Here is a 27088-nt window from a genome sequence, read left to right on the forward strand (position 1 = left end):
CCCCCAAAAATAACTAATCTTAGCCCATAACCCCACCCAACACAACAGTGGTCCCCAGATTGATTCTTAGTCAGGGTGGTGGTGGTCCCTGGTTCACAATCAGTAGAAAACCCTTGGTATAAAAGATCGGTTTCTCCAGGTCAGGTAAATTGGGGTGAAAAAACGGTTGATCAACGATCGGTGGCCGCTCAATCGGAGCACGTCCAGCTCTTTTAGCTCTAACATTCATAAACATACATATTACATTACATAACATACAACCTAACATACTGTAAACTAGATCCTTGATGATTATTAAACAAAAATCACACCCGTGTGAAGTGAGGGGCGCTATATATACATCTTTTATGACGTAATTATCGGACAAAACAAACATGGACAAAACAAACATTAAACTCTGTCCATGTCAATGGCGTTTTTAATGTTTGTTTCCCCTTTTGGTGTTAGCATTATGTTATGCTTTAGCTATTGAAAAATAGCAGATCTACAAGCTCATAGCGCGCCACCGAGTGGCGCGCTACGAGCTTGTAGGTCTGCTATTTTTGAAAAATCGAAGAACGACTGACATAGAAACATAGCTTTTTCAGAAAACTGTCAGGATGTAGAAGACATTTCTAGAATCTGATCTCAGGTCAAAATGGGTTAAGGAAAAACAAACATTAAACCTGTATATAGGAGGGGCTAGCACCCCTCGACAACACGCACAGACCATGACACATTCGAGGGCTCTGTGTGCTCATAAGCCTGTGAAGTCAGAGAGACTAAATCATGTCCACAGAGGAAGCATGTCAACAAGCACTGTCATCAGTTAAGTGAACACAAGCCGAGCAGTTAGGGTCAAGTCAAGCTTTATCTGTATGGCACAGAACAATATGCTTTGCATGATGGAGCACTACAAAACATATAGAGAACAAAAACTTCCACACTAATAAAAGAATACGTGTCAAGAGAAGAAGCAGCACTTCTATAACTCGTATTATACTTGTGTGGATCACAATCTTCGGTCTATTGTTTGCATACAAAGTAACTAACTATGGGTATTTTTGGTTTTCTGAGTGAATCATTAATTACTACTTGCATACATCACAAGGAGTTCACATTCAGCGCCCAGCGGGGACCGGGGGAAGGCTTCACGAATGCCTCATAAACCACAAGATTAGGCTTGTGGTCATGTTACAGTGCACAAGTCTGGCAACAGGCTGACATGTGGAGGAGGCGAGCGTTCATGTTGAGGTTAACGTGTTCATGTGAATCATGTTGTGTGTGAACGAGCTGAAGCTGCTGTGATACTGATAACACATCACAATATTGCCTGAACCGATCTAGCTTACACATCGTACAGACGTACACAGTGAAATTATTACTGCTTTTTTGTTTGATAGAAAAAATTAAGAATAAATTGTTTGAACTTTATTTTAGTTGTAACCATATTATTAACCACTTAAACCCTACATTGTTGTGTCAAATAGCGTAAATACCGGATCTATACTGTACTAAACAGCGTGTACACTGCAATGCATTATAATAAGCTTGTAGATCTGCTATTGACAAAGCATTGCCTGTTTTCACCGAATGTTCTGTTAGTATGATTATGAATATGGTTAAGGCTACACTTCATCATGACAGTAAACATTCATATGTTAGATATATTATTAGAACAAGTGCGAGTAAATGTGTATGTAATGTTTTAAAACAATGTTGAAATATTTTTTTTTAGCATAAAACAGCCTCTTAAACATGCATTTTCTAAGGCCACAGTGAAGCTAAGTAAACCCATTAAGGACGCTGAAATAAAATAAAAACGTTTCTGGGCTTTTAACCACATTAACCATTATTTTAAACTTTAGCTGTTGGAAAATAGCAGATCTACAAGCTCAATTCTTGGAATATATATTCTTTCACAGCAAACGTTTTGAACTCATACATTTGCTTCTGGTGGTGGGGGGGCCCTGGAACAACATATTTTCAGATGGGGGTCGGCGGCCAATTACATATAATTTCTGGGGTCCTTGACATGAAATAGTTTGAGAACCACTGACATAGAAACATAGGTTTTTCAGAAAACATTTTGTAGAATCTGGTCTCATCATAAGTTGTGAAAAAGGAAAAAATAAATAAAATAAAAAGGGTTGAAATTCAGCCTCATCATCGTCGTGCCCTCATCATGCTCTGCTGGCTCAGTCAACCCCCCCCCCCCCCCCCCCCACCGGTCACATGACCGATACTGGGAATGTGAAGGGCAGACAGGTTGCTATGGCACCTGGAGTCATCAGAGAGAGAAAGGGCCTTCCTTTATTCACCCCCCCACCCCCCCCAACACGCCCCCGCCGCCCATGAAAAGAACACAGCCTCACTGTGTCCACTCACTGGGAACTGAAACTTCCAGGAGTTTTTTCTTACAAGATATCTGAATCTCGATCTAAAAGCTTGCTACCGCAAGAGCCGCCGCAGGACCCACAGGCCACAGACGGAGCCGCTACAAAAACAAAACAGAATGGTATAGTTGCTCGCTGAGGCTTCAAGTATCACCGTCTCTCATGTTAAATGTTGTCTGCAAAGGATGCATTTGTCTTTCTCCAGTTAAAGCACACAACCTATTCATTATTAATATTGTAATATTTAATATTTTCTATATTATGTTTTTATTGTTTTTATTCAAACTCTACTTGGAACTAGAGCCACAACCTTTCAAAGAAAGCCACATATACACCGGTATACGTATACATTGCAGTCACAATGTACATAAGCAAAAAAATTAAAAACACAATGAAACATTATAGAGCAAAGCCAAAAGTCACAGTGAGGGCTCAAGAAACCTTAATTCAACAGCAGTGGGCTGCGGGCAGGCTTATTAAGAGATCCATTTACCCCTAAAACTATGTTAAATAATTCAACAGTGGCTTTACTACAACTTAGGTGCACTTATGTGGGGGGATTTGTCCTCCAAGCAGACCATCTGTCAGGAGTATTGTCTTGGAGAATAAAGGTAGAAAGTACTTGCCACCCTGCTTTCAGCTATATAGGTTTCACTGACTCCCGAGCCAAGTAGTTTTGATTAAAAGAGACTGTTTGTCTAGAATCAGAGGGCCAAAAAAACATTAAGATGATTAGTTCATAGTTTAGGCACTATATGAGCTAATACACCTGCTGATAAACTTCCTGGGTAATTTAGAAAGTGGACTCCTCCCAGGGTGGGTGCATTCCACTGTTGGAATGTGGCCCACTGGTCTGCTTTCCAGCTCAGAAGACTTACGGAATGCTCCATTTCCAACACTGTCTCTCTCTGGCAGACAAAATGACCAAACAACTGATAATGCCACTCCCTGCCGGGCGTTGAATATTATAGTGATAAAGAGACTACACTCAGTCCAACATTCAACAATTTTACCTACCAAGCTAGCCCTGGTCCACTACCAAGCTATGAGGCTAAAGTGGGGTCCGCGGACCCCAGTCAGGGGGTCCGCGAAATAATTCAGTTAATGTGTGATATGTGAGCTTACCATAATCACAGTAATCCTTAATCATCATATTCCATCATTCAAGGGCCTTTGGATAGAAATGAAACAGACTCCATGCAGTCACTTTCAGTTAGAGTGCTGCTGAGTGTCTGTGACCAGCTGATGGTCGTTGACACTTAATTGATGAATCAAGGAAGGCCATGTTTCTGCACTGTCAAATAGGTCTACATCTATAAGATAGCATCTTAAATAAATGTTGTGAAAATGTGTTTTAATACAAATAGTTCCAATGGCATCTAAATGTAAGGTTGCAAATATGCTTATCGGTGTTGCGAGGATGAGGGGGTACCTGGAAAAAAATCTTCCATCCAAGGGGTAGCCTACCTGCCTGGGCCAAAAAAGTTTGGGAACCCCTTCACTAAACAGCTAGCTCTCTCGCTCTCTCTCTGGTTCTCAACCAGTGGTCCGGGGACCACCAGTGGTCCTTGAGGGGGTTCCAGGTGGTCCCCATGCTAAATGATGATGCATAGTTGGAACCAAATGGAACCTTTTATCAGATGTTTAAGACTTTAACTCTCGAGAGGGTAAAATTAAACCAAATGGGTCCATTTGGTTTCATTTTAAACTCTTGAGTTAAATTGTTGTTAAACATCTGCATTTAACTTAGTTATAATTTACAAGAAGTCTACACAATTAGAGAATGTGGAATAATTGTTATTTTGATCAACGTGTTTGCCTGTTATCTCTCTCCTATGCTATCACATCAATCAATACAGCATGGAATTGTGCGCAAAATCGATACAAGGACAACAAAATATTGCAAGTTTTGCGAGAGGCTCATCAAATGGTGGTCCGTGGCTCAAATGCAGAATTATAAATAATGGACCTTGATATGAAACAGGTTGAAAAGTTCCAGTACCAGCAGCAGTGGGCTAACAATAACATTAACAGCATGCAGCACGACTACCCCCCCCCCCCCCCCCCCCACACACACACACACACACACACACACACGTGACCAGTCAGATATGTAAATATGTAAAGCCTGCCGTGACGTTCAGTTGTGTAGTGTAATTACTCACCACTTTATCATTCTTTAGTTTAGTCATGGTATATAATATTTTCGTGCTGTGATGGAGTCTGTGACCTTGCTGACCCAACATGCACCCTGGCCTGCTGAGGCGATAAAGAGCCAAATATTCTGGCGCACTCTACTGGTCATTTTGGGAACATCGCTGCAGAGAGGGTGAAGTGTTTTGTTGTTTGGCTAGGCATGGATGTCCTCTCCTATAATGCATAACTGTGAGTGTGAGCCAATTTATATTGATGGCTTCCAGTTCTGTTCTATATTACTATTGTAGGTGGGATACATTTGGTAATCACAGTAGGCAATATAAACATTCCTTCCACTCCTTCCTGTCATCCACTAACCCTGAATGAGGATAATTAATTTATGTTTGTGTTGGTTAAACAAAAATATTGAACTAATGAAAAGTATTAAAAATCGCTTCGACAAAAACCTGTTAACTTTTTTTTCCATCTCCTGAAACATTTTGGAGTCTTCCAGACAGCAGAGATATGTTGGTTTTAATTTCTAAATAAATCTATATGTTGCATGTGAGCTACTATCTGAACCTTTTTGACAAACCAGCACCTCTACATTTTCAACAATGGCCTTCTTTATGAATATACCAATAAAAGGTATGGTATGACCGTCTTGAGGAAAAGGGATTCTCTACAAATATAACAAAATAAAATAATTAAAACGCATGAAGCAAATGACATTCTGAATGATGTATAAATATAATAAATATCATGAAAAGTCAGTCTCAGGAGGGCCTTTGGGTTTTTGTTGCAACATATGAAACAAAATTGACAACAACAAAACAATTCATGGTACACTTTAAGAGGATTATTGGTAATTTAGTTCTCAGAAAGTAGTTAACAAATTGATGTCTTTTGCAGGATAGATCATACTTTAGCATGAATGGCATAGGCTGATTTCAGTTCAGACGCCAACAACCCCCCCTCCCAAAAAACAAAATAAAGTAAAGGATATGCAGTGTTCAGGGCAATCTTCAGCTGAAAAACACTCCATTCTGCCCATTTTCTCCCTTCAAGAGTATGTGTTGTAATATTGAACCATTTAGGATTTCAGTGCAGTGAAAATACAATCACATTTATTTTGTTAACCTGTTTTTTTTATCACCCGTTTTTTTTTCTTCAAATCATTTCTCCTGGGCAACGTAAGCTTATGCGAAACACTGGCCACGGGCACTGATGCTAATGCAAGCCCATTCCAAATGCAGCAGCATTGTCACATGCAGTTGACATGTTTAACTTTTAGTGCTTAACATTTAGTGCTCAAAGTACTAAAAAAAAAAACATGCTAGGCTCTCAGTGATGTGAGGATCACAAGAGAAATAATCCAGCACTGCAAAGAGAGCTTCCTAGTGGATAGCCTTACTGCACAGAAGCCAGGCAAAACATGGACATATAAATTGAATTTACTCAAGATTTTCAGAGCATTGAAAAGCTTTCACCCTTTTTGTTCAGAGGATCAGTACTTTAAAAACAATGGTTCCTGCACCCTTATAGGCAATTCCTTTAACTTTCAGAGTTGTATTAAGGGGATATTTCACTTTTTCACTTTCAAGTGTTTAGAAAGTGAAATAAACACTGCAGATTTTATCGTCACACCAATGAGAAACAGGTGACCAAAAATAGTATAGCGACAGAGTCTCTAGAAACATGTTTTGCTTGCCAAGGACATAACTGAGGACAGGGATATACAGATGCTGTACAAAACTCACAGGCCAATACAGATTGCTTCAAAGAGACTGAAATTAGTGAACGTGTTAAACTAATTTCAGTTTGAACCAACTTGCTTCTAGAACACAAATCTGGTTAAAAAAATGTTGACCGTTGCACTAGACGGCACAATTTAATCCAGAGTGCAACAAACAAAACAAAATGACCGAAGAGGTTAAAACAGAAACCAAACCAGTGTAAATAAACTTATTTGAGTTCCCGTCGTAACTACTGTAGTCTGGCTAGTTGCTAGTATTTCTGCCTCGTTATCTGCTTCCGTTTCATTTAGCTCGATATCTTTCTCTACGCGTGGTAGAAACCAGCTTGACCTAAACCTGTGGTGCTTATTTGGGACCCTGACTACTGTTCATTTTGTTTTCTATGAGGTAGGAAAAAACAAAACAAAAAACCTTCACATGGTGTCCAAGATGTGAATTTGACCGTGAAAATGAACACAAGGTTTTGAAACAATGACCTAGAGCGGTGGTTCCCAAAGCGTTTCATGTCAAGGATCCCCAAATTAACACTAATTAGCCCACGGACCCCCATTTGAAAAGATATGCCAGGGACCCCCATAAGAGAAGATTTTTAAGGACCCGTTAGGATTAGGGTCCATTTGTACACTCTTAGGCCTCATTCACACATACCAAACACCAATCAAGCAAATGTTTGGTTGTTTTTTTGGGCCACCACAATGCTTTTCCAATGGGAGTCACATGGTTTGACCAAACATTTTTGTTTGATGAGGGGGGAGGGGCAGAACACCACCAGCAATCAGCAATCAAACACAAATGTTTGATCAAACCATGTGACTGCCATTGGAAAAGCATTGTGGTGGCCCAAAAAAAACGACCAAACATTTGCTTGATTGGTGTTTGGTACGTGTGAATGAGGCCTCAAGAGTTACAGACCCATAAGGGTCCATTTGGTTGCAAACTATCATTTAGCTGGACCCCACTTTGGGAACCACTGACCCAGAGTACATTCATCTCATCTTGTGCTAGAATACCCATTATGAAAATGATACTGTAAATACAAACAAAACAATGTAATATGTCACAAATAGTTTTTTGTTTCGCCAAAAACAGCAATAAAGACTTGTATTCTCCAGCATGAAAATAAAACAAAACTCATGGAAAGACATTTTGCCTTAGGGAGGAGGATTTCTTTGTCTAGGGGTTGCTTCAAGAGCAATTTGGCAACATCCTCTCATCTTCTCCATCTTCCTTTCGCTCCCTCAGCAATGACGAGAAACATCAGGTATTATGGGACACATTGAGGTCAAGCCAACGTCAGAATATTGCACCAGCCTTTATATATTTCATAACAACGTAGTCACACAAAGTGCTGCTGCCTGCAACCGACAGCCTGACCAGGAAGCAAAAGTTATTCAAGAGAAAACCTTGTGTAAATTATTGTTCATCCTACAGTATATAAGAAAAAAACAAACAAAAATAAAATGTGCATGTTATTATATTACTTTTAGCCCTAACAGTACAGTAATACAACCACCTTGTCAGCTACTGTACTCATACTCTACTGACCACATACACTAGCAAATGTCTGGTGCTGAACGGATCGTTTGAGAGACATTGCATCAATCTACTAATGAACTTTGGAACATAGAGTGGGGTACTTCGTACAAGAGCCCGACCAATGGGTCCGAGACCTAGACCAAAATAAATTCAAAATTAATTAGAAAAACTATTTTAGGACATTTATCTTTATAAACAAATGCTTGATAGAAAAAACAAAAAAAACAGATGAACTTTATTTAACCACTTTAAAGCCCCATTCGAAAAAACATTTCAATAGCCGGTCTACAAGCTCACAGCGCATCGCCATGTGTTGAGAGATTGTGTAGCTCAGCTACTTTTGTATTGTATACTTTTGAACATTGCCTATGACATGCTAAAAGTAGGGACACCGAGTTTAACGTGGTAACAAGACTTGCAGAATTGCCGATACCAACATAAAAAAAAAAACATCAAGTAAAATAATGACTGATTATGTTGTCCAGACTGATGTATTGGTCGGGCTCTAAGATTGTAAAATGTTCTGTCGAGTCATCACCACGGGTCAAATTCACAGACACACCGGTGACGGGAGAGGTCCGCAGTACGACACCAATTTGATAGCTCCTCTCGGTATAGCCCTCTTGGGGCATTTCATTTGTAATGAAGACCTTTTTAGTAATGCAAAAGAGTGCACTGTCAAGACTGTACTGTACGTACTTTATAGTTCAATTACTTGTAATGCAGTGTGAATACACAACACAATTATCTGCATAAGCTCATGTCTTTAGGGGACTTTCTTTTTTTTATTTGATATGTACGTCGTGTTCTGACTTTGAGTCGGGCGTTTGCTGGAATTGAAATTCACACAAAGTTAATGCTTCTTTAGTTCTTTACTGAGGTGAATAAATTGTCACAGGAGGATTACTTCAGTGTGTACTGTCTTGTGTGTACTGTCTTAAAGGTAATTTGTTCCATTTCATTGTCTTGGCGTTTTTTTTCTACGAGGATTCTTTCTGTCCACCCAGCCGTGGGTCGTTACATTTAAAAAAAACTCGCCAAACTTAACTATTAGCAGCCAACTAAACTGCAAATCATGGCTGGTTGCCTGCCATACGAGCCACAGCTTACCAGAATTTGTCCAGGGGGGGGGTAACATCTTGTACTATTATTATGACCTTCAAGACACAACCATTACTGAACAGAACAGATCCTCCAATGAATGCACACATTTCAGAGAGCAGCATGCTGTTGAGATGGACACACACACGTCGCAGACACACACACACAGAAAATGCCAGCCACACACACACACACACACACACACACACACACACACACACACACACACACACACACACACACACACACACACACACACACACACACACACACACACACACACACACACACACACACACACACACACACACACACACACACACACACACACACACACACACACATTTGGCAAAATACTCCTCGGTAGTATGAATTTAGTCAGTCTTTGTTCATTCCTCCTCATGGGCCTCCTCTTGCCCAATGTTACTATACATCCCTAAACAAATTCAATCCTCAGTGGGAGGGATGCAGAATAGTGGACGTAACGTTGGCCAGTGGCCTTCTCACAAAATGGCCACAGATTAGACCTGTGTGACATCAAGTGATTGACGTCTACTGGTCAGTTTCTCCTCCCGTCCGTCCGTCCTCCCCGGCTTCTCTTCTGCAGCCTGTTTATAAAAGGAAACGGTAAGGCAGGAAGTATTTAATTCAATCATGTCATTAATTGATTTCCTCTCGGAGCAGTGAGTGGAGTGGGCCGTCACACACCGTGCTCAGCTGCCACCTCCCTGCCGTCAACAACACAAGAAGGCGGTTAGAGGCGTTACAGCCAGCCAGGCAAAAGTCTGGCTGGTCGGCCTCGACTCGACTCTGTGTCACACACGACAATCTGATCAACTGGTGGAACGCTCTCACTAGAACACAAGAAAAAAACACTCCACCGGCCGGCAGAAAACCTCATCTTTGTTGTCGTCGTCGCTCGTCGTCAGTAAAAACCCACCTGCCCGTCCAAACCATCTCCAAACACAACGTCCCCTCCTTTATATGGATCTTTCTTTACAATCCTCCCCTCCCTTTGCTCTTCTGTCAGTTGTTTTAAATCGTTCGGTCGCAGCAGGCCGCGGTCGTGCACAAAAACAGAGCTAGAGAAAAAGCGGTCTCCCTCCCCGTCTCTGTCTCTCAGTACAGTACAGTGTGTTCTCCTCTTCCCTCTAGGCCATGTAGATGAACGTGTTGATGTCGGTCTCGTCTCGCTTGATGTACTTGTGCTCGATGAGCCACTCGATCTGCTCCTTGATCATCTTCTTCTGTGGCAGGAACATGTTCTTGAGGATCTCGACCAGCTCCGTCTGCAGCTGGGCATTGCTGATCCTCTTGCGCATCTTCATGATCTGTATGATGGCCTCCTGAGAGGGAGAAGGGGTGAGGTGGTTTGCAGGGTGGGGATGAGGAGAGATGGGAAGGGAGCAGACAGGGTGATGAAGAGGAAGGGGAGAGAAAGGCGGTAAGGTTCCTTTACTTGTTTATAAAGCTCTAAATGGTCTTGCACCTTCCTAGCGCCACGACTGCCTGCCTAGATATGTCCCAAACTGCCCTCTTAGGTCCTCAAATACTGCCCTGCCTAAAAAGATGGTTATGGTTTGCTGCCAGTTTTATGCACTTTGCTATTGTTTTATTGTCTTAAGGTTATTCTGTTTTTGCTTGTCTTAATGATATTTTAAGCTTTTTCTTGTTTTTCTTTTCTGCCCTGTATAGGGCAGAAAAGGTGCTATACAAATAAAGTGTATTATTATTATTTTCTACTGTATTTCTACTTCATACAGAATCATCACCAATTCAATTAACTGAAAGTAAGTCAAACTAAATTCAACACTGCCGATTCAGTGATTTCCAGCATCTGTGCAAACCCTGCACACCATATTGATTGAGTTCTGAGTATTCTCATCATACCCGAGTTCTGAGCATTCTCATCATACCAGAGTTCTGAGTATTCTCATCATACCCGAGTTCTGAGTATTCTCATCATACCTGAGTTCTGAGTATTCTCATCATACCTGAGTTCTGAGTATTCTCAGCTGAACGATTCCTTCGTTCTCCTCCTCCCTCATCCTCTCCGTTGTGAGCTGCAGGCGACCAATGAGGTTGATCTTTCCGCGCTTCTGGACTTTGGAGTTTTTGCTGAGACGGAAAGTGGAATGATATGAATATTCCCATGGAGCGTTGATTCATAATTTGACAACGAGGTTCAAAACATTAAAACTTTCATTCCATCTACACACTAAATTGTCTCCCTACATTTCTGATATTCCCTAAGAATGGTACATATTCCTGATATAAAAACATACCTTATGTTTGATTACTTTGTCTAACTTATAATTAAGTTTATATAATTATAATTAAGTTATAATTATACTTAATAAACAAATAGCGTTTATTATCTTAGGTGAGGGCCATGTATAATCCCTTTATGGCTTTCTATTCTCACCTCCACTTATCTTTCTCTTTTAAAAAAATTATATTTTAGTACCGATTTAATTGTGCGAATAAAAAAATAAACCTAAAACAATACTACCACAGCCACGCCTAGACTATAAACACAAATAACAGCATATAAATGGACTTACATGAGAGAGAATTCCTGGTTGACGTAGAAGAGTGTGCTGTCGGTGAAGTCTTTGGGCGATGTAACCGACGGTTCGTAGGACAAAACCTGTCTCTTCAGTTTAGGGAAGGCCACCAGGGACTGTGGACAGAGGGGACAAAGACATGATGACTGTGCACGCGTGGGGTGTGAAGCTTACCAGGAACTGCAGGCAAAAGATTAAATCAAACGAAGGATGTAAAAGTTAATGGTAAAATGATAAAATGGTCCATGTGTATGTGTGCAATCTTTGCATGGCTGTCCCACTCGTATCAGTGCACATGTACTGTATGTGAGAGAGGGTGTGGGGGATTTGAACGTGTGTGGGAGCTTGTGTCCGTCACCTCGGTGCGTGTGTGTACTGTATATGAATCTGCTGCTCATCAATTTAGGCATTTAGCAGACGCTCTTAATCCAGAGCGATTTACAGTAAGCGAGAACACCACATGGTAATCAAATACATAGAAATACATCAAATACACACATTAAATAAATAGCAAGCCAAGAACTAGGGTTCTTGGATAGAGGCTATGAGTATAGTACATTAACCCATTTAGGCAGGCCTAAATGTACTATACTCATACTCACCTCGAAAAATAGCAGACCTACAAGCAGAAAAATAGCAGACCTACTAAATCTAAATGACATAAGTTTAGCTTGTGCTACGGGCCAAGATGGAGTCTGAAGAGGTGAGTTTTCAGACTACGGCGGAAGATTGGGAGTGAGTCGGCAGTTCTGATTGCAATGCAGTTTTTGGTTTAGACTAGTCATTAGTTAGACCAGTCATTAGTCCTACACGTACAACCTATACAACCTATCTCAAACCCTCACCCTAAACCTAACCTCCCACGGGGCAGCACACCTAAACCTAACCTTAACCCCATGTCTAACCAATGACTAGTCTAAACTAAGTATGCACCCCAAGTGTGTTCCAGAGTGCGTTCTCGTCTGTCCTCTCACCCAGAGTGTGCGGCGCAGCTCGGCGTCAGGCAGCTCTGTGGCCAGCTTGAGGTTCTCGAAGCTGATCCTCTCACGGGGTCTCTGGTTCCATGCAAACAACACAGCCAGCTGGAAGGTGGTGACCTCCAGGTCATACTGACCCACCTCGTTCTTAAAGGTGATCTGATGGAGGAGGAGGAGGAGAATTTGTCAGAATTTTATTGGGGAGGATGGCCCCTTGAGATGCAGCGTCTCGTTTTAGAAGGTGTCCTAATAGGCCTATCTCACAGATACTCCACGCCCCCTTTTGGAGCTAATGGTGTTATTTTTTCTGCGGTCCATAGGCTTCCATGTTAAAAGAGGTATTTTCACAAGCCACAAACTACCGTTTTGTAAAGGTAAGGTTTATTCTACTTATTTGAGTTGTTATACCATTGTGTTTTCTTCACATTATTATCGGTCTTTGACATTTTAACATTAGGAAATGTACTTAGATTCTCCAGAGAAAGAAAGTGTAAATGCTAATGGTTAAATGACACCACTAGCTCCGGAAGGGGGCGTGGAAAGGGGGCTGTGAGATAGGCCTATTATCACCCTGGCCAAGACCTACGCTGAAAAGACTATCAGCGGAAGTGGCGGAAGTGTTGCGTGTAAGATAACTACGTCACGCGGTGCGGCTGTGTTTACTAGTCCCCACCCAATGATCATTTCAGCGGGAATACATTTTCTGGAACACAACGCTGCGATTGGTCAAAAAACGTTGACTTCCGGGGGGGGTTACACGGCGGAAGTCCTGCCTTAGATAGCTTATTTGTCCTAGGTTGTGACCAGGCTCTTCTTTTTCGCAGTTAAGTGAGCCTGGGACCGAGGCTAGCCTATTATACACATAACTACAGCATTACATACAGTGCAAGTACACAGTACACACTACACAGAGGAGGAGGGGAGAAGAGGATGTTAGGAGGGTTGGAAAAAAAGGCAGAGAAGGAGATGGAGGGGAGAGGAAGTGTAACCACTTAAACCCTCTAGACTTCGAAAAGACCGTCCTGCACATTTTCAACTGAAGCTTTTTTTCCAGTTAGTGTATGTGTAGTTAGTAGTGTTAGTGTAAGCATCTGTTGCCTGTATTTCAGCATCCATGTGTATTTATTTTTTATCCCACAATTTTTGTAACACATTTCTTTTCACCCATTGTCAATTGTCTTGTGTAATCCTGGGCGCTACACTCCCTCTGCCAACCTGGGGAGAGCAACGGACTATACTCATTTCCTTCAATGCATGAGGAGTCCAAGTCGCTTCTTTTCACGTGACAGGGGGGAGTTTCCCCCAGCTGCATGTAGGACGTAGCGTGTGGAAGGAACACGTTACTCCAACCGGTTCCTTTGCCCTCCACCAGGTGCCCCGGCCGGCCAGGGGGAAGCAGTATAGAGACCAGGACTACTGGATGTTTTTCGTGAGGGTACCTACAGTACGCTCAAGCGGGAATCGAACCCAGGACCTTCGAGCTGTGAGGCGAGAGCGCTACCGACTGCGCCACCGTGCCTCTACTCAATACATGTGTATATTGAGTACATGTGTCCAGTCCACTCACAATGCCGTGGGACATGAGCTGATGCCAGTGCAGTGTACATGTGTCCACTCACAATGCCGTGGGACATGAGGTGGTGCCAGTGCAGTGTACATGTGTCCACTCACAATGCCGTGGGACATGAGCTGATGCCAGTGCAGTGTACATGTGTCCACTCACAATGCCGTGGGACATGAGGTGGTGCCAGTGCAGTGTACATGTGTCCACTCACAATGCCGTTGGACATGAGGTGGTGCCAGTGCAGTGTACATGTGTCCACTCACAATGCCGTTGGACATGAGGTGGTGCCAGTGCAGTGTACATGTGTCCACTCACAATGCCGTGGGACATGAGGTGGTGCCAGTGCAGTGTACATGTGTCCACTCACAATGCCGTTGGACATGAGGTGGTGCCAGTGCAGCTTGCGTCCGCTGTGGTTCCTCTTGTAGAAGTCCTCCACCTCTGGGATGAGGTCCTCCAACTCGGTGGGCAGCGACACAAACACCTTCTCGCTGCTCCGCGACCACGCGCCAGCATTCAGGATCTTTATGTTCACACTGTCCGCTACAAGGAGAGCCAAAAGAGACATGCATGCCTGGTTAATACAGCGGCTTATCTCATTCACGCCAAAGTATAAAAAGTACATTATAAAATAATATGTAAGCCATGATAATAATAATAATACGGTACCTGGCAGTGCCAACTTGTTGTGTTTATGCATCTCTTTGAAGACTTGGTTGAGGTCCTCCGACACCTTGATGTCTTGAAACATCCTGGCCAGTTTATTCACATAGTCCGCTGGCATCCCCACTTCCTACACAGGGCATATTATGAACAAATAGGCAATATGAAGAAAGACAATGTATCCATTAAATAGTAAAATACCAACGAAGGACAATTAAAACTAGTACAACAATAATACCAATAATATCCCAAAAGGGGTGGTCTTTAAGGGTGTACCTTGGAAGGACTCAAAACCTTCATGTGTGTAACTTGTAGTGGGGGGTTTGGGAGTTTTTAACTAACTCACCCTGAGCCATTCCACCATGTTCTCCTCTATCTCGCTGTCTGCCGAGATGTCCAGGATGAGACGCCGGGTCAGGTGGGCCTTGTGGTAGCGCATGAACACGTCTTTGTTCTGGACATACTTCAACACCAACAGCTGGAAAAACAATTGACATTTTTTGTCATTTTAGCCGACACTCCAAATCCAGTTTCTCAAAAATCCAGGAGTGCTATACCAGTGATTCTTAAGTCTTACTGATAAACAAATTGGGAGTTCACCTGGTGACAGTGTACATTTATACTCATTACTCTCCCATACTTATTTGTATAATTATACACGGTCTTTATGCATGCAAAAACTTTAGTCCTGTTCTAAATACATGACATTATCTGCTTGTTATATCGTAGTGGAAACCAGTCAGTCACTCACCACTTCTTTGAGTTTAAGCTCTATCTCTTCCGAGGTGAGCTTCTTGCTGAGAGGAGTCTTTCTCAGCAGCATGTCACAGTAGTTGGCCAGCAGTTCAGGACACTTTGACTCTGGCTGAGTCTTGAGACCAACACTACAGACAGATAAAGACCTGTATGATGGTAAGAGCGCCCCTCACTTAACAGAAGTGTGATTTTTTTATATATATAGTACTAAAGATGAAAAAAATAACGTTTGCCTACCTGTTGGATGTCTTATTTCCTCCCCTTTGAAAAAGACAAATCATAGGTGTAAACACAACTGTGCACTTACAATTTAAATGCAAAACACTCAATATTCTCAATATTTTTTTATAAAAATCTGGAGAGACATGGAGACTCCTGTACAAACACTCTATAGCAATGACTACTATCACTATCAATATAGAGCTTTTTAACTTATTTTAACCAAAGAAAATCCCTTGCAGCAGCTGGTTAAAACCTGACATTATTCACCAAATAATTAAAAACGTAGTGTTTCTCTCACCCCTTCTGCTTCAATGGCAGCTCCAGCTTGAATATTGTTGCATCGTTGACAACAGCTTTGTACGCCTATTGAAATGGAGAATAACACACAAACAAGTTATAAAGAAATTACTGAGTATCTCTCCACAGACTTAATGGAGCAATGAACAGTTAATACTATAGTAACACAGATGCCTCTTTTCCACCAAAATAACTTTGGTTCTAGAACTGGTTCCGTTCTAGATTCTTGGAACCTTGGGTGCTTTCTCGGAACCGGTGGACATTTTGTTGGTTCCAGTTCTGAACCAACTTTTATGGTTCTGACCCGATTAATTTTCAGTGGAAACGCTCTGAACTCGTTCAATATTAGGCAGGAAAAAAATAACTGAACCGGTTCAAACCCTGGTGGAAAAGAGGCCTGGGAGAGTTGTGGATGTACGTTAAGTTAGGGTGGAACGACAGACCTTATCCCTGGCTGTGAGGAAGCGGGGATCGTCCTGAAAGGCTTCCTTCACTAGCTTACTGAACCGGTTAAACAGAGTCAGCAGCTGCTCCACATACTTCTCAGAGTCCTGGACAGAGAGAGAGAGAGAGAGACACACACAAAAAAATGATAACCCTTTCCTCAAATAACCCCATGAGGTTGCTGACTGTAGGAGCCAGGAGCTGTAGTTGTTGTGTGTTGTGCGTGCGTGTGCCATTCAATGTTTAGCCGCTCCTGGCGGCTTTTTTGAACTGCCTAGATACAGCCGCAATAGTTGCCATTTTCCGGCACTGCGATACTGTGCAAGGAATCATCATGCCAGATCTTATTGTATTGACGGGATCTCAGGATCAGGATTGCGTGTCTATAATAATTTAATGTGTGTCAATGCCGTCAATACTATGGAGCGTAAATACTGTCCAGCCTCTCCACATGGAGTAGGAGAGTTGAGTTCAGCACCACGGAGAGCGACTGCCACACAGTGCCTCTGAGGCGTTATTTGGGATCCCACCGCAGCTCCAGGATGGGAACCGCAAGGTTGCCAGTTCGAACGCAGGCTTCCCCAGAGTTAGTGTCAAAGTGTCCTTGAGCAAGACAATGAACCCCTAATTGCTCCTGATGTGCAGGTTGGTGCCTTGCATGGTTTCCTCCGGCATGGGTGTATGTATGGGTGAATGTAATGCACAATCTATCTATGTAAATATGTAAATATGTAAATGTATATAAATGCACCATTTATCAAACCCTGTACACTCAAGACACGCTCCATATATGGCCAGCACATAATTCATTCCATATGTTGATCTGACCCCCCCATGCCAAAGCGCCAGCGTTCGCTCAGCAGTCTGCCGCCACCCAGACGGATGCGTGCGGGCGAGGTCGCTTCTCGCCCTCAGGGCGTCTTACTGGTTAGTTTGAGCTCAAGTACAGTATACCTGTATTATTCAAGTCTCTATGTGTACTTACAGTAGTGATAGTCTCAGCGGCAGCCACCATGTCTGCCAGTCCAGCGTTGATGATGTGGTCCTCCAGGTCTTTGAGCATCGGCTCGATACCGTTGGGAACCTTGTCCATCAGTGAAAACATCAAGTGCAGCTCTACACAGGGAGAGAGGAGGGTGGGCTCGGAAATGAGCACTTACACAAATACAGTTAACTCATTTTGCGCGGGAACCCCTTTTGGTGTTTTAAACATTGTTATAATTTAGCTATTGAAAAATAGCAGATCTACAAGCTCATAGCGCGCCACCGAGTGGCGCGCTACGAGCTTGTAGGTCTGCTATTTTTTTTAAATCGTGAAAATATTTATTTCAGAAAACTGGAAAACTGGAAATTTTGACGTCACGGGCCTAAATGGGTTAACAGAAAATTATTGTGGCCCACAGGATCTCTTTGAATAGGGGTGTTGTAAGAACAGAGAAGTTTCCTTTGAATGACATCCTACACTGTGATTTACTTTGCTTCGTTACTAGCAGGTAAAGGAGTGTACTCACTGTCCGTCTCATTCCGCTTGATCATCCCCGGACATTCTGCTAGGATGGTCTCTTTGAACGACGTCACCAGGGCATTAACACAACATTCCATAAGCTAGGACACAAGGGGCCGAACATCACAAAGACAAGAATCGGACATTAACACAACAATTGGTTATACGTCTCCTCTCCTGACAAAGAGAGACATAATGAAAGCAATTAAATACAAAACAAAAAAAGAAAGATGGAGGGGCATCTGGTGTCTAATCTGGCACAGCTTATATTTCAATTTACAATTTAGGCATTTAGCAGACGCTCTTAATCCAGCGATTTACATTAAGCAAGAACAAAAAAGCATAGGAATACATCACATATATAAAAAAGCATTTATCATGAAACATGCGTAAGCTAAGAACGTAACTAGAACATATCTATATAATGACACTATACATATAAACTATACTATGCTGTACATATGTACTATGAAGTGCTATGACTACATACAATGCAATTATTGTGCTGTCTACATGACATGCTATAAGTCTGTTTCAAATGCTATCTAAGTCTAAAAAGTGCTATCTAAGGGGGTAGGGTAAGTGCTATGGGCCATGATGGAGTCTGAAAAGGTGGGTTTTCAGACTACGGCGGAAGATTGGGAGTGATGCTGCAGTTCTGATTGCAACGGGAAGTGCATTCCACAGTTTTGGGGCCAGAAGGGAGAAGAGTTTGGGACGTGTGGAGTGTATTTCGTATTTCAAGTACCTTTATTACATTGTCAACCAGTCGTGGTTTCATTTGGTTCAGTTAACATTCCAAGTTAGAATTACAGTACTAAATACATGTACCACATATAGCAAGAGAAAACATATTGCAGTGAGGGAGTTTCTCAAGGCTGACGTTTAAGGTAAACCTTGTTTAGGGGATGTGCCATTTTGGACAGTTTGGACATTTATCATGGGATTAAGAACATTTTAGAAATTCAGAAGGAACATGCTAAACAAAAACAAAAACTCAGTATTTGGGGAAGCCCGTGGAAATACTCACTGCTTGGACAGAATTACATTCACGGCGCGTTTCTAGATATCTAAGTGCTCTCTTCTCCTCTTCCCTCAACTTGGCATCGGCCTGCAGAGAACAAGGGGTTACAGTGCCAGTCCAGTCAGTAAACCTGTAACAAATCAGTTAAAGGGGAATTTCTCCCTAACCCTTTTTTTACAAAAGTAAGTTGATAATTATGTATATTGACCAAAAGAAAATATTTAAAAAAAAGATATATATAGGAGAGCTGGAACTGCTCCTGGAGGGGTCTAACGTCAGCTCACGTAGACCAGGAAGAGTGCAGTGTCAACAATGCATGGAGTGTTGCTATCACATCATCTAGAACAGATGTAAACAAAAAAAAACAATTGCGTGATTGAATAGGAGTTCTAGCGTTAGACCCCTCCAGCAGCAGCTCCAGCTCCAGCTTCAGCTCCCCTATATCTATATATATTTTTGTCAATATACATAATTATCAACTTACTTTTGTAAAAAAAAAAAGGGTTAGGGAGAAATTCCCCTTTAAGTGTCTTTTGGCGCTAGTTGAGTGCCGTCATTTTACCGTCTTGAATATACATACTGTATAGTACAACAACACGAGATACATGCTTTTTAACTTTTATGGATATCGTTACTTTTGTATTGTATCAAACAATACTGAGCTGCCATGTAATGGTTTTACCCATTCTGGGCGGGAACCCCTTTTGGTGTTAGCATTATGTTATGCTTTAGCTATTGAAAAATAGCAGATCTACAAGCTCATAGCGCGCCACCGAGTGGCGCGCTACGAGCTTGTAGGTCTGCTATTTTTGAAAAATCGAAGAACGACTGACATGGAAACATAGCTTTTTTCAGAGAATTGTCATTTTCAAACAGACATTTTTTAAGAATCTGATCTCAGGTCAAAATGGGTTAAATTCTTTGTTGTTCCATACATATTTCATATAGTTCTGGACTCCGTTCTGTTGCAGGTAGGACGGGGCTTGTGTTCTGTAGAAACGTTCCGTGGAGTCCAGGTAGGCCTTCTCAAAGTTCTCTCTGTAGATCTGTAGCTTGTCCTCGGGGTTGGAACACAGGTTGACTGAATGGATATGATATAGGAAAAAGGTGGCAGGGAAAAAACAGAAAGGGAGGAAGTGTTATTAGTCCAGCTGCTTAGCTCCAATATATAAAGGAATCGTTCAGTTTGTGATAAAAGCATGAAATTTGGTACACATATAGCCAAAGGAATCCCAAACATAATTGGATGTGGAGGCATCTTGAATTTTCATGGCACCCATGGCAGCCATGGCAGCCATTTTTCAAAATGCCACCATTGACATCCTATTATAAGGCAATATTTTCTAAATTTCCTTATGCTTTAAGTAGCATGTGACATATCAAACTAGGGGGTTCAATGATGCTGAATCCATTCCAAGCATTCATTTTGCATAAACGTCAATGGTGGCATTTTGAAAAATGGGTGCCATGTTGAAAATTCAGGATGCCTCCACATCCAATTATGTTTGGGATGCCTGTACCAACTTTCATGCTTTTATCCCAATCTGAACGATTGTTATGGTTATATGCTGCACTATATCCTCTGTACTGTATATTCATTTTTGTGCATGTTTGTGTTTTTAGATGGGCATCGCAGTTTAATCTGAGTGCAAGTGTAACTGCATTTTCTTGTGTGCATGTATTAGTGGCACCACTGTATATAGAGTATGGCAATGGCATAGCTGTATATTTGAGCGTGTTTGGGTTTCCATGTTTTGCAGAGCGAGTACATACAGTATGGCTAGTACACAGTATATAATGTACTATACTGTATATTTGAGTGTTTTTTTATGTGTTGCAGTGTATCTGGGCCCTATTTTCCGTCAGTGCCTTACCCCTCATCCCTCATCCCTAAACTTCTTTGCCTTTTTTACCATTTTGAAAAACATAAAAAAATTGTTCAACTAGCCGATCTACATCAACACATTGTGAGCTTGTAGATCAGCAATTTGAACTATTTAAAACGTTTTTCAAAATAGTAAAAAAGATAAGGCAAAGAAGTTTAGGGATGAAGGGTAAGGCATTGGCAAAAATAGGGCCCTATATCTAATTTTTATTTCTGTTTTGCTTTTGAATTTAGTCAGTTGTTTCTCTGCGTCGATTCCCTCAGATCTCACCGTAGGACTCCCGTACACCGATGACTAGCTGGGAGTCAAAGGCCTCTCCCAGCCTCTCGGCATGGACCAACTTCATGGCGCTGTCCTGCAAGCGGCTCTTGATGTTGGAGAAAATTGATTCATTCCATGTGTCCAGCATCAACTAAAGAGAGGAAGGAGGGAGGTAGAGAAAGTCAGTTAGAGAGAGGAATTTAGGAGCAAAAGACAGATAGGGTTAGGTCGGTTAAATGCGGTTCAAATTATTAATCACGACTATTTGATGCTTTCAGTATAAACGAGTGCCCTAACTTTGACGCGCATCAGTGACGCTCACGTTAACGACGCTTTCATTCTGTTGTGGTCAATAGTGTTTGCTAATCACCTTCCAACAGTGACCCATAGGCTTCCCGCTTACAGAATTCTCCTGACACACATTAATGTGACTCCTTCCTTTACATGGACACTATCAGGGAGCCGGCGCATCACCAAGGATGTTACACACAGACACCTGTGTGTCTGTTGCCAGCAACCAATCACCCACTTTGGGTGTTGGCCTGATTGAGGACACTCCCTGATCCCTTGTCCCAATCCTTATAAATATCTGGTGTAACTCCTTGTATGTCATTCCCTGAAGAAGGCAACTTGTTGCCGAAACGTTGGAAAAATAAAGATTTTGATGGCATCGTGACTACGAGCTGTGCGGCCTCTCTCCTTTTTCAGACACACAGACACCTGAAATGGCTGAGACATGTGCTGAGGATGGACAGGACCACATCACAAAAGGTGGTCTTAAGATGGACACCAGCAGGCAAAAGACAGGCCCAAACCCCACCTGGTGCCAGAACTGTGACACAGGAGCTGGAACAGATGAACCCGCCATGGGGAGAGAGGCGCAACATGCTGCCAGGGAACGAATGCAATGGAGAGCACTCATTGAAGCCTTATGTCCCATAGGGGACGAAGAGGAGTAAGAAAGTACACAGACACTATATGACGTGTCGTACAGTGTCTTAGAACTACGTACACATTTTCTTGTATGTAAATAATATATTACACATAATTTCTCTCAGCTCTAAGTCCGCACGGCTCCCCTCCACCCCCTGGTCCTTCACTATACGTAACAGGATGCAACGCACTTTTTACCATGCACCTTCATCTTTCACCCGCTTCGAATGTTATCAACCGATAATTAATCACCAATTTGATCCTTATCAGACCATGCAATGAAGCAATATGGACATTTCCTACATACTGCCTACAGCGAGTAGCCGACTAGAAAGCGCAGAAGTTAAATTACTGCTGCCGACATCACTGGTGCATTTTGAGGCATCCTATCCCAGAGCGAATCACAGCATAAGCCTCCGTTCCAAGTTCACCATCATCACAAGGAGCCAATTCAATTCATCAGTAAATTATATACTGTGTACTAGCATGGCTCTTTTCTCCTGACTTCTTCCTTCCTTCCCTCTTCCGCCTCCTCCTCCCCCATGTCTCACCTTGCGTACGATGCTGTCCTCCACATTGGTCTTCTTGTTGCTGCCCTGTTTGCCCATCAGGGTGATCTCTAGCTGGCAGAACGGCTTGGGCAAGATGTCGCACTGTGTGAAGAACTTCCGCCACTCCACGATGTAGGCCTTCAACAGTGCTGTGTCGTCCTGGTGACTCAGCACCCTCTGTCGGGTCACACACGCGCACACACGCACACACACACACACACACACACACACACACACACACACACACACACACACACACACAAAGTACTTATGGTTTACTGCAGGCCAGGGTATAGTGTAATAAAATGTTTTCCTTTTGACAGTTTCACATGCCTGATGAAGGTCTGAACGACCGAAACGTTGCTCAATAAAATGCTTAAAGGGGCATTTTTTCTACTTCTCCAGTTCCAGATATCCGACGCACCTGTCCTCCGTAGGTGTGCATAAGGACTTTTTTTCTTCTCCGTTTTGACATTTTACCATAACAGATTCTAAACTGTAGCTTGACATCTCTTCGTTGGGGAAAGCAATAGCCAAATAAAATACAGAAGCACAAATAAAGGTGCTCACGCACACACCCACACTAGACAATATTCTAACGTAGTGCTGCACAATTAATTGAAAACAAATCGAGATCTAGATTCAGACACCTATGCAATCTCACTTTGTGAAGAACCGTGAAGAATTGTGCGGCACTAGTTGGCTGTCTAGTTCATCTTAGTTACTCTTATTTTACTCTTATTATATCTTTTTTTTCATGAATATTTTCATGGAATAAATAGAATCGTGAGAGAATCGTGATTCACATTTGAACAAGAACTGTGCATCTCACGCACACATTTTCAAAACATGCCACTATGGGAAACACTTGTACAGCACAGACACAAACAAACAAACAAACTCACAGCCTGGGCTTGTTTGATGAAGTCTAGGATGTCTTCTTTGAGAGCCTGGTGAATCTTGGCCGGGCCTTTATCGTCCCAGAGACACACCGCATGAACATCACTGGAAGACGCAAAACCACGAGCCATTATTAATAATATGAACTGGAGTGGAGTGGACAGCAGCAGCCTAAAAGGTCCTTTGAGACGGGGAGCGAGTGACGCAGGGCGTTCGTCGTCGCCTGGATCAGCGACAGATCTGCTCCAGGTCTGCTCATGAGGGACGCGTAGTGATAACAAAAATAAGGTCCAGGTCTAGTAGCCGCGGTGTGTGCAGTCGCTGCCCATCTGAAAGGACCTTCAGCTGCTTTTATATTTAACCCATTGTGACCGGAGATCAGATTCTAAAAATGTCTTCTACATCCTGACAGTTTTCTGAAAAAGCTTAGATTTGTCAAAAATAGCAGACCTACAAGCTCATAGCGCGCCACTCGGTGGCGCGCTATGAGCTTGTAGATCTGCTATTTTTCAATAGCTAAAGCATAACATAATGCTAACACCAAAAGAGGGTTCCCGCCAATAATGGGTTAACACCTACAGTACTACCCTGCTAAATCAGTCTTTTGGGTTAGTAGCCCATTGGTACATTCAATTATGTTTTATTTATCATCAGTGCATTCTAATATACTTTCACAAAAACAATGTAACAATAATATATTTCACATATTGTCTATTAGATTTGTCTGCCGTGGTCAGCTATATATCTCTACAACACTGTTATAAGTAATCCCCATGCTTTCCTACATATCTATTACTACTACTATCTATCTATTCCGTGTGTGTGTGTGTGTGTGTGTGTGTGTGTGTGTGTGGATACAATACACTAAAACAGCATGTGTCATGTGTTCTGGCATTTAATGCACTAAAAATATATCTGACAGAATGACCTGGGTTTAGTGATTTGCCAGACAACTGTCCAATAATAACAATAAAGTTATATCAGTACAAACAGAGACTCTGAAAAATGGGACCCAGTGCCTCCCTGCTTGGCACTCAGCATCGAGGGTTGTATTGGGGGGGGGTGGTTAGTCAGTCCCTGTGACATACTAGCGTTATGGGGGACTCATGGTTCAGCAAGGCTTACTTACTTAGCAATACTTCATGCACTTCGATTTACTGACTGAGATTCACAATACAGATGTGTAGAAACCCTTTCCACAAGTTTAACAACAAGGGATTTGCGTAATACACTACAGTATGAACTATGATGTAAAAGCCTCAGGTGAGGCAACGGCAATACATTTTATTTTGTTTATACTAGTGGTTTCACAACACTCCAATACAAAAAGCGTTCCTTATATAAAATTACAGTATTCCTGTAAGTGGTACTTTGTTTGCAATCCTTTCCTGTGACCCAAACAACCCAATGGTTGAGAAACAACACACACATGCAGACAGTTCCCACTGTGTGAAAACTCAAGAGATTGATAAATAGCAGCAACCACTGCTATAAGTGTGAGCACTTACGAGAACAAGTCAAACCACTGTTGCTTAGTTACGGCCTCCTGTCTGAGCAGCTTGAGAACGATGGGACGCATCAGGTCCCACTTATCCTCAAACTGCAGGGACCCCTTGTTCTGGAGGAGAGAGGCAGAAGTCAAGAGCGAGACATCATGGGGAGAGAGGAAGAGGCAAAACAAGAGGGAGACAAAGAAAGGCAAGGAGATAAAAGCATAAAGGACAGCCGGGGATAAATTGATGGAGGGAGAAAGGCAGGCAGGGAGAGAGAGAGACAAAGAGACAATGTTGGGGAGTAAGATGACGAGAGGATGAGAGGGCGGGATGTGGAGGAAGATATGAAGGTGCACAGCCACAGAAAGGAAGAGAAGAGAGGTGGGTGAAGACAGAAAGAGAGACAGATGGGAGAAATGTGTTTACATTTGTTAAAGAGAGACGGCATAATGGATTGTGAGAGATAATCATGGGGAGATGAGGGGGGGGGGGTAGAAAGAGGCAGAAAGTGGAGAGGAGCAGAGTGAGAGTTTTCACATCATAATGCGTCAGAGATAAAGACCTACACTTAAAACAATTGACTTACCAGGTTATTAAAATATGCTCCAACCCTGAGCAAGTTAGCTAATTCAAAACAAATCACTGTCATTCTCTTAATTTATCAGTGATCTGATCTGTGTATCCCTTGCCTGAACACTTCTCAGTGGTTGATTGATAATATTGTATTCAGTTTGTAGAACGAGTACAGTTCAAACGAAAAGTACAGGGTCAATACAAAATCTGCTAAGAGGATAAAATCAGAAAAGGGAATTATAGGCTACTTGTCTACATCAGGGTCCTCCATTTTCAATTCATTCATTTAATCTCATCTATAGTTTGTTGTGGAACGTACAGTCTGTAACACCAGGTTCTCCTGACGTTGCCAGACCAGTTGTCCAGCCAAGTTATCCGAGCTGTCAAGTGGGACGGAGGGAGGGAGGGGGCTGACCTGGGCTGTCACAGCTGAGTCCCACTGCACTGTTAGCATGTCCGCTATTCTATCCAGCTAATAACTTGCCCATAATAACTCATCGTTGTTATTACCTTGTGCAACCATCCGACTATAGCGGATAGAAACACACAACGTCAGTTATCACACACGTATCAAACCCGGGGGGGTTTGTTTATTTGTTTGGCTCGTTTGTTTACTTTCCACAGGGGATAATATATGCGTTTGCCGGCTCACACGGTTAGCTGCGACGTTAGCGCACTGGGCTAGCAGCAGCAAAGGCTAAAAAGAGACACCTTTCTGTAGCTCTGTAGACAATGCTCGCGCCGAAGGATTGTTCCAAATGCATTCGTGTGCTCGGTTAAAGTGGACATGTTGGCCAGTGAAGAGTTGAAATGCGTACACGAACGTGAAAAGACTGTGGTACGTTTGAGTGTTTCTTACCTTTAATAAATTAGACGTCGCCATGTTTCCTCAACTTATCCAACCCCCCCACGCGTATTCTCGCGAGATGCTGCCTGCCTGCTACAAGTCTGGAGCCCATAGCCCAGAGGGACGGCCGGGTCGCACTGTGATTGGCTATTTGGTTGTCCTCGGCAACCGAGGGTGGTTATAGCCTCGAGCAGTGATTCTCAGAATCTCAACTCTCTCTCAACCTATATAAGTTCAAGCAAGGTTAATGTACGCGAGGCTGCAATTCTAAACTGGCCCCTGTCGTCCCACCCATAGGGTCCCACCCCTCTTTATTTCTATAGGCTACTGTATAAGTTTTCACTTTTTATTGCTTTCTTTAAAGGGACATTTCACCGCTGGAAGAAACTGCAGTCACTGAATGTTAATAGTATTTATAGTAGATTTTAAATTTGCACCCTATGGCCAGAAAAATAATGAAGTCTGTGTGTGACCACTAACCATGGTCCATAAAATTAAATACGGAGAGGTCCCAACAGTTTTAAGAACATGTTTCAGGCAGGTAAACGAGGTACACAACCATTTCACCAGAGCCAGTATTGCAGCTGTGTGGTGCTCCCTGCTTTTAAAAGTAAAGTGGGCAAAGGCTCATTCATTTATATAGGAGCCACACAGTGGAACAGCCTGGAAACCAGTGTTAAACTGACATCCAATTTAAGGACATTTAAACAGAAGACTAAAC

At 42.4% G+C, this 27088-nt stretch overlaps 1 protein-coding gene across 3 annotated transcripts; it reads right to left on the reverse strand.

Moving 5' to 3' along the window:
- Positions 1 to 5238: 5238 nt before the first annotated feature.
- On the reverse strand, positions 5239 to 26452 carry cul5a (cullin 5a). 3 transcript variants are annotated; one of them, XM_079514599.1, is made up of 20 exons: positions 26380 to 26452; positions 24963 to 25072; positions 23460 to 23559; positions 22555 to 22731; positions 21080 to 21221; positions 19859 to 20004; positions 18930 to 19010; positions 17907 to 18000; positions 17381 to 17511; positions 16395 to 16502; positions 15953 to 16017; positions 15670 to 15693; positions 15428 to 15578; positions 15023 to 15154; positions 14683 to 14806; positions 14381 to 14556; positions 12447 to 12608; positions 11470 to 11588; positions 10900 to 11023; positions 5239 to 10251 (listed from the first exon to the last, which is right to left on the reverse strand). In XM_079514599.1, the coding sequence occupies exons 1-20, from the start codon at positions 26401 to 26403 to the stop codon at positions 10057 to 10059; spliced, it is 2385 nt and encodes a 794-aa protein (XP_079370725.1). In that variant the 5' UTR covers positions 26404 to 26452; the 3' UTR covers positions 5239 to 10056. The 3 variants fall into 3 exon arrangements, with proteins under 3 accessions (XP_079370725.1, XP_079370724.1, XP_079370723.1); XM_079514598.1 differs by lacking the exon at positions 26380 to 26452 and adding an exon at positions 26232 to 26338 and having other exon boundaries at positions 15428 to 15560; XM_079514597.1 differs by lacking the exon at positions 26380 to 26452 and adding an exon at positions 26232 to 26338.
- Positions 26453 to 27088: the final 636 nt, after the last annotated feature.

Source organism: Electrona antarctica (assembly GCF_951216825.1).
Source record: "Electrona antarctica genome assembly, chromosome: 11".
Lineage (NCBI taxonomy): Eukaryota > Metazoa > Chordata > Actinopteri > Myctophiformes > Myctophidae > Electrona > Electrona antarctica.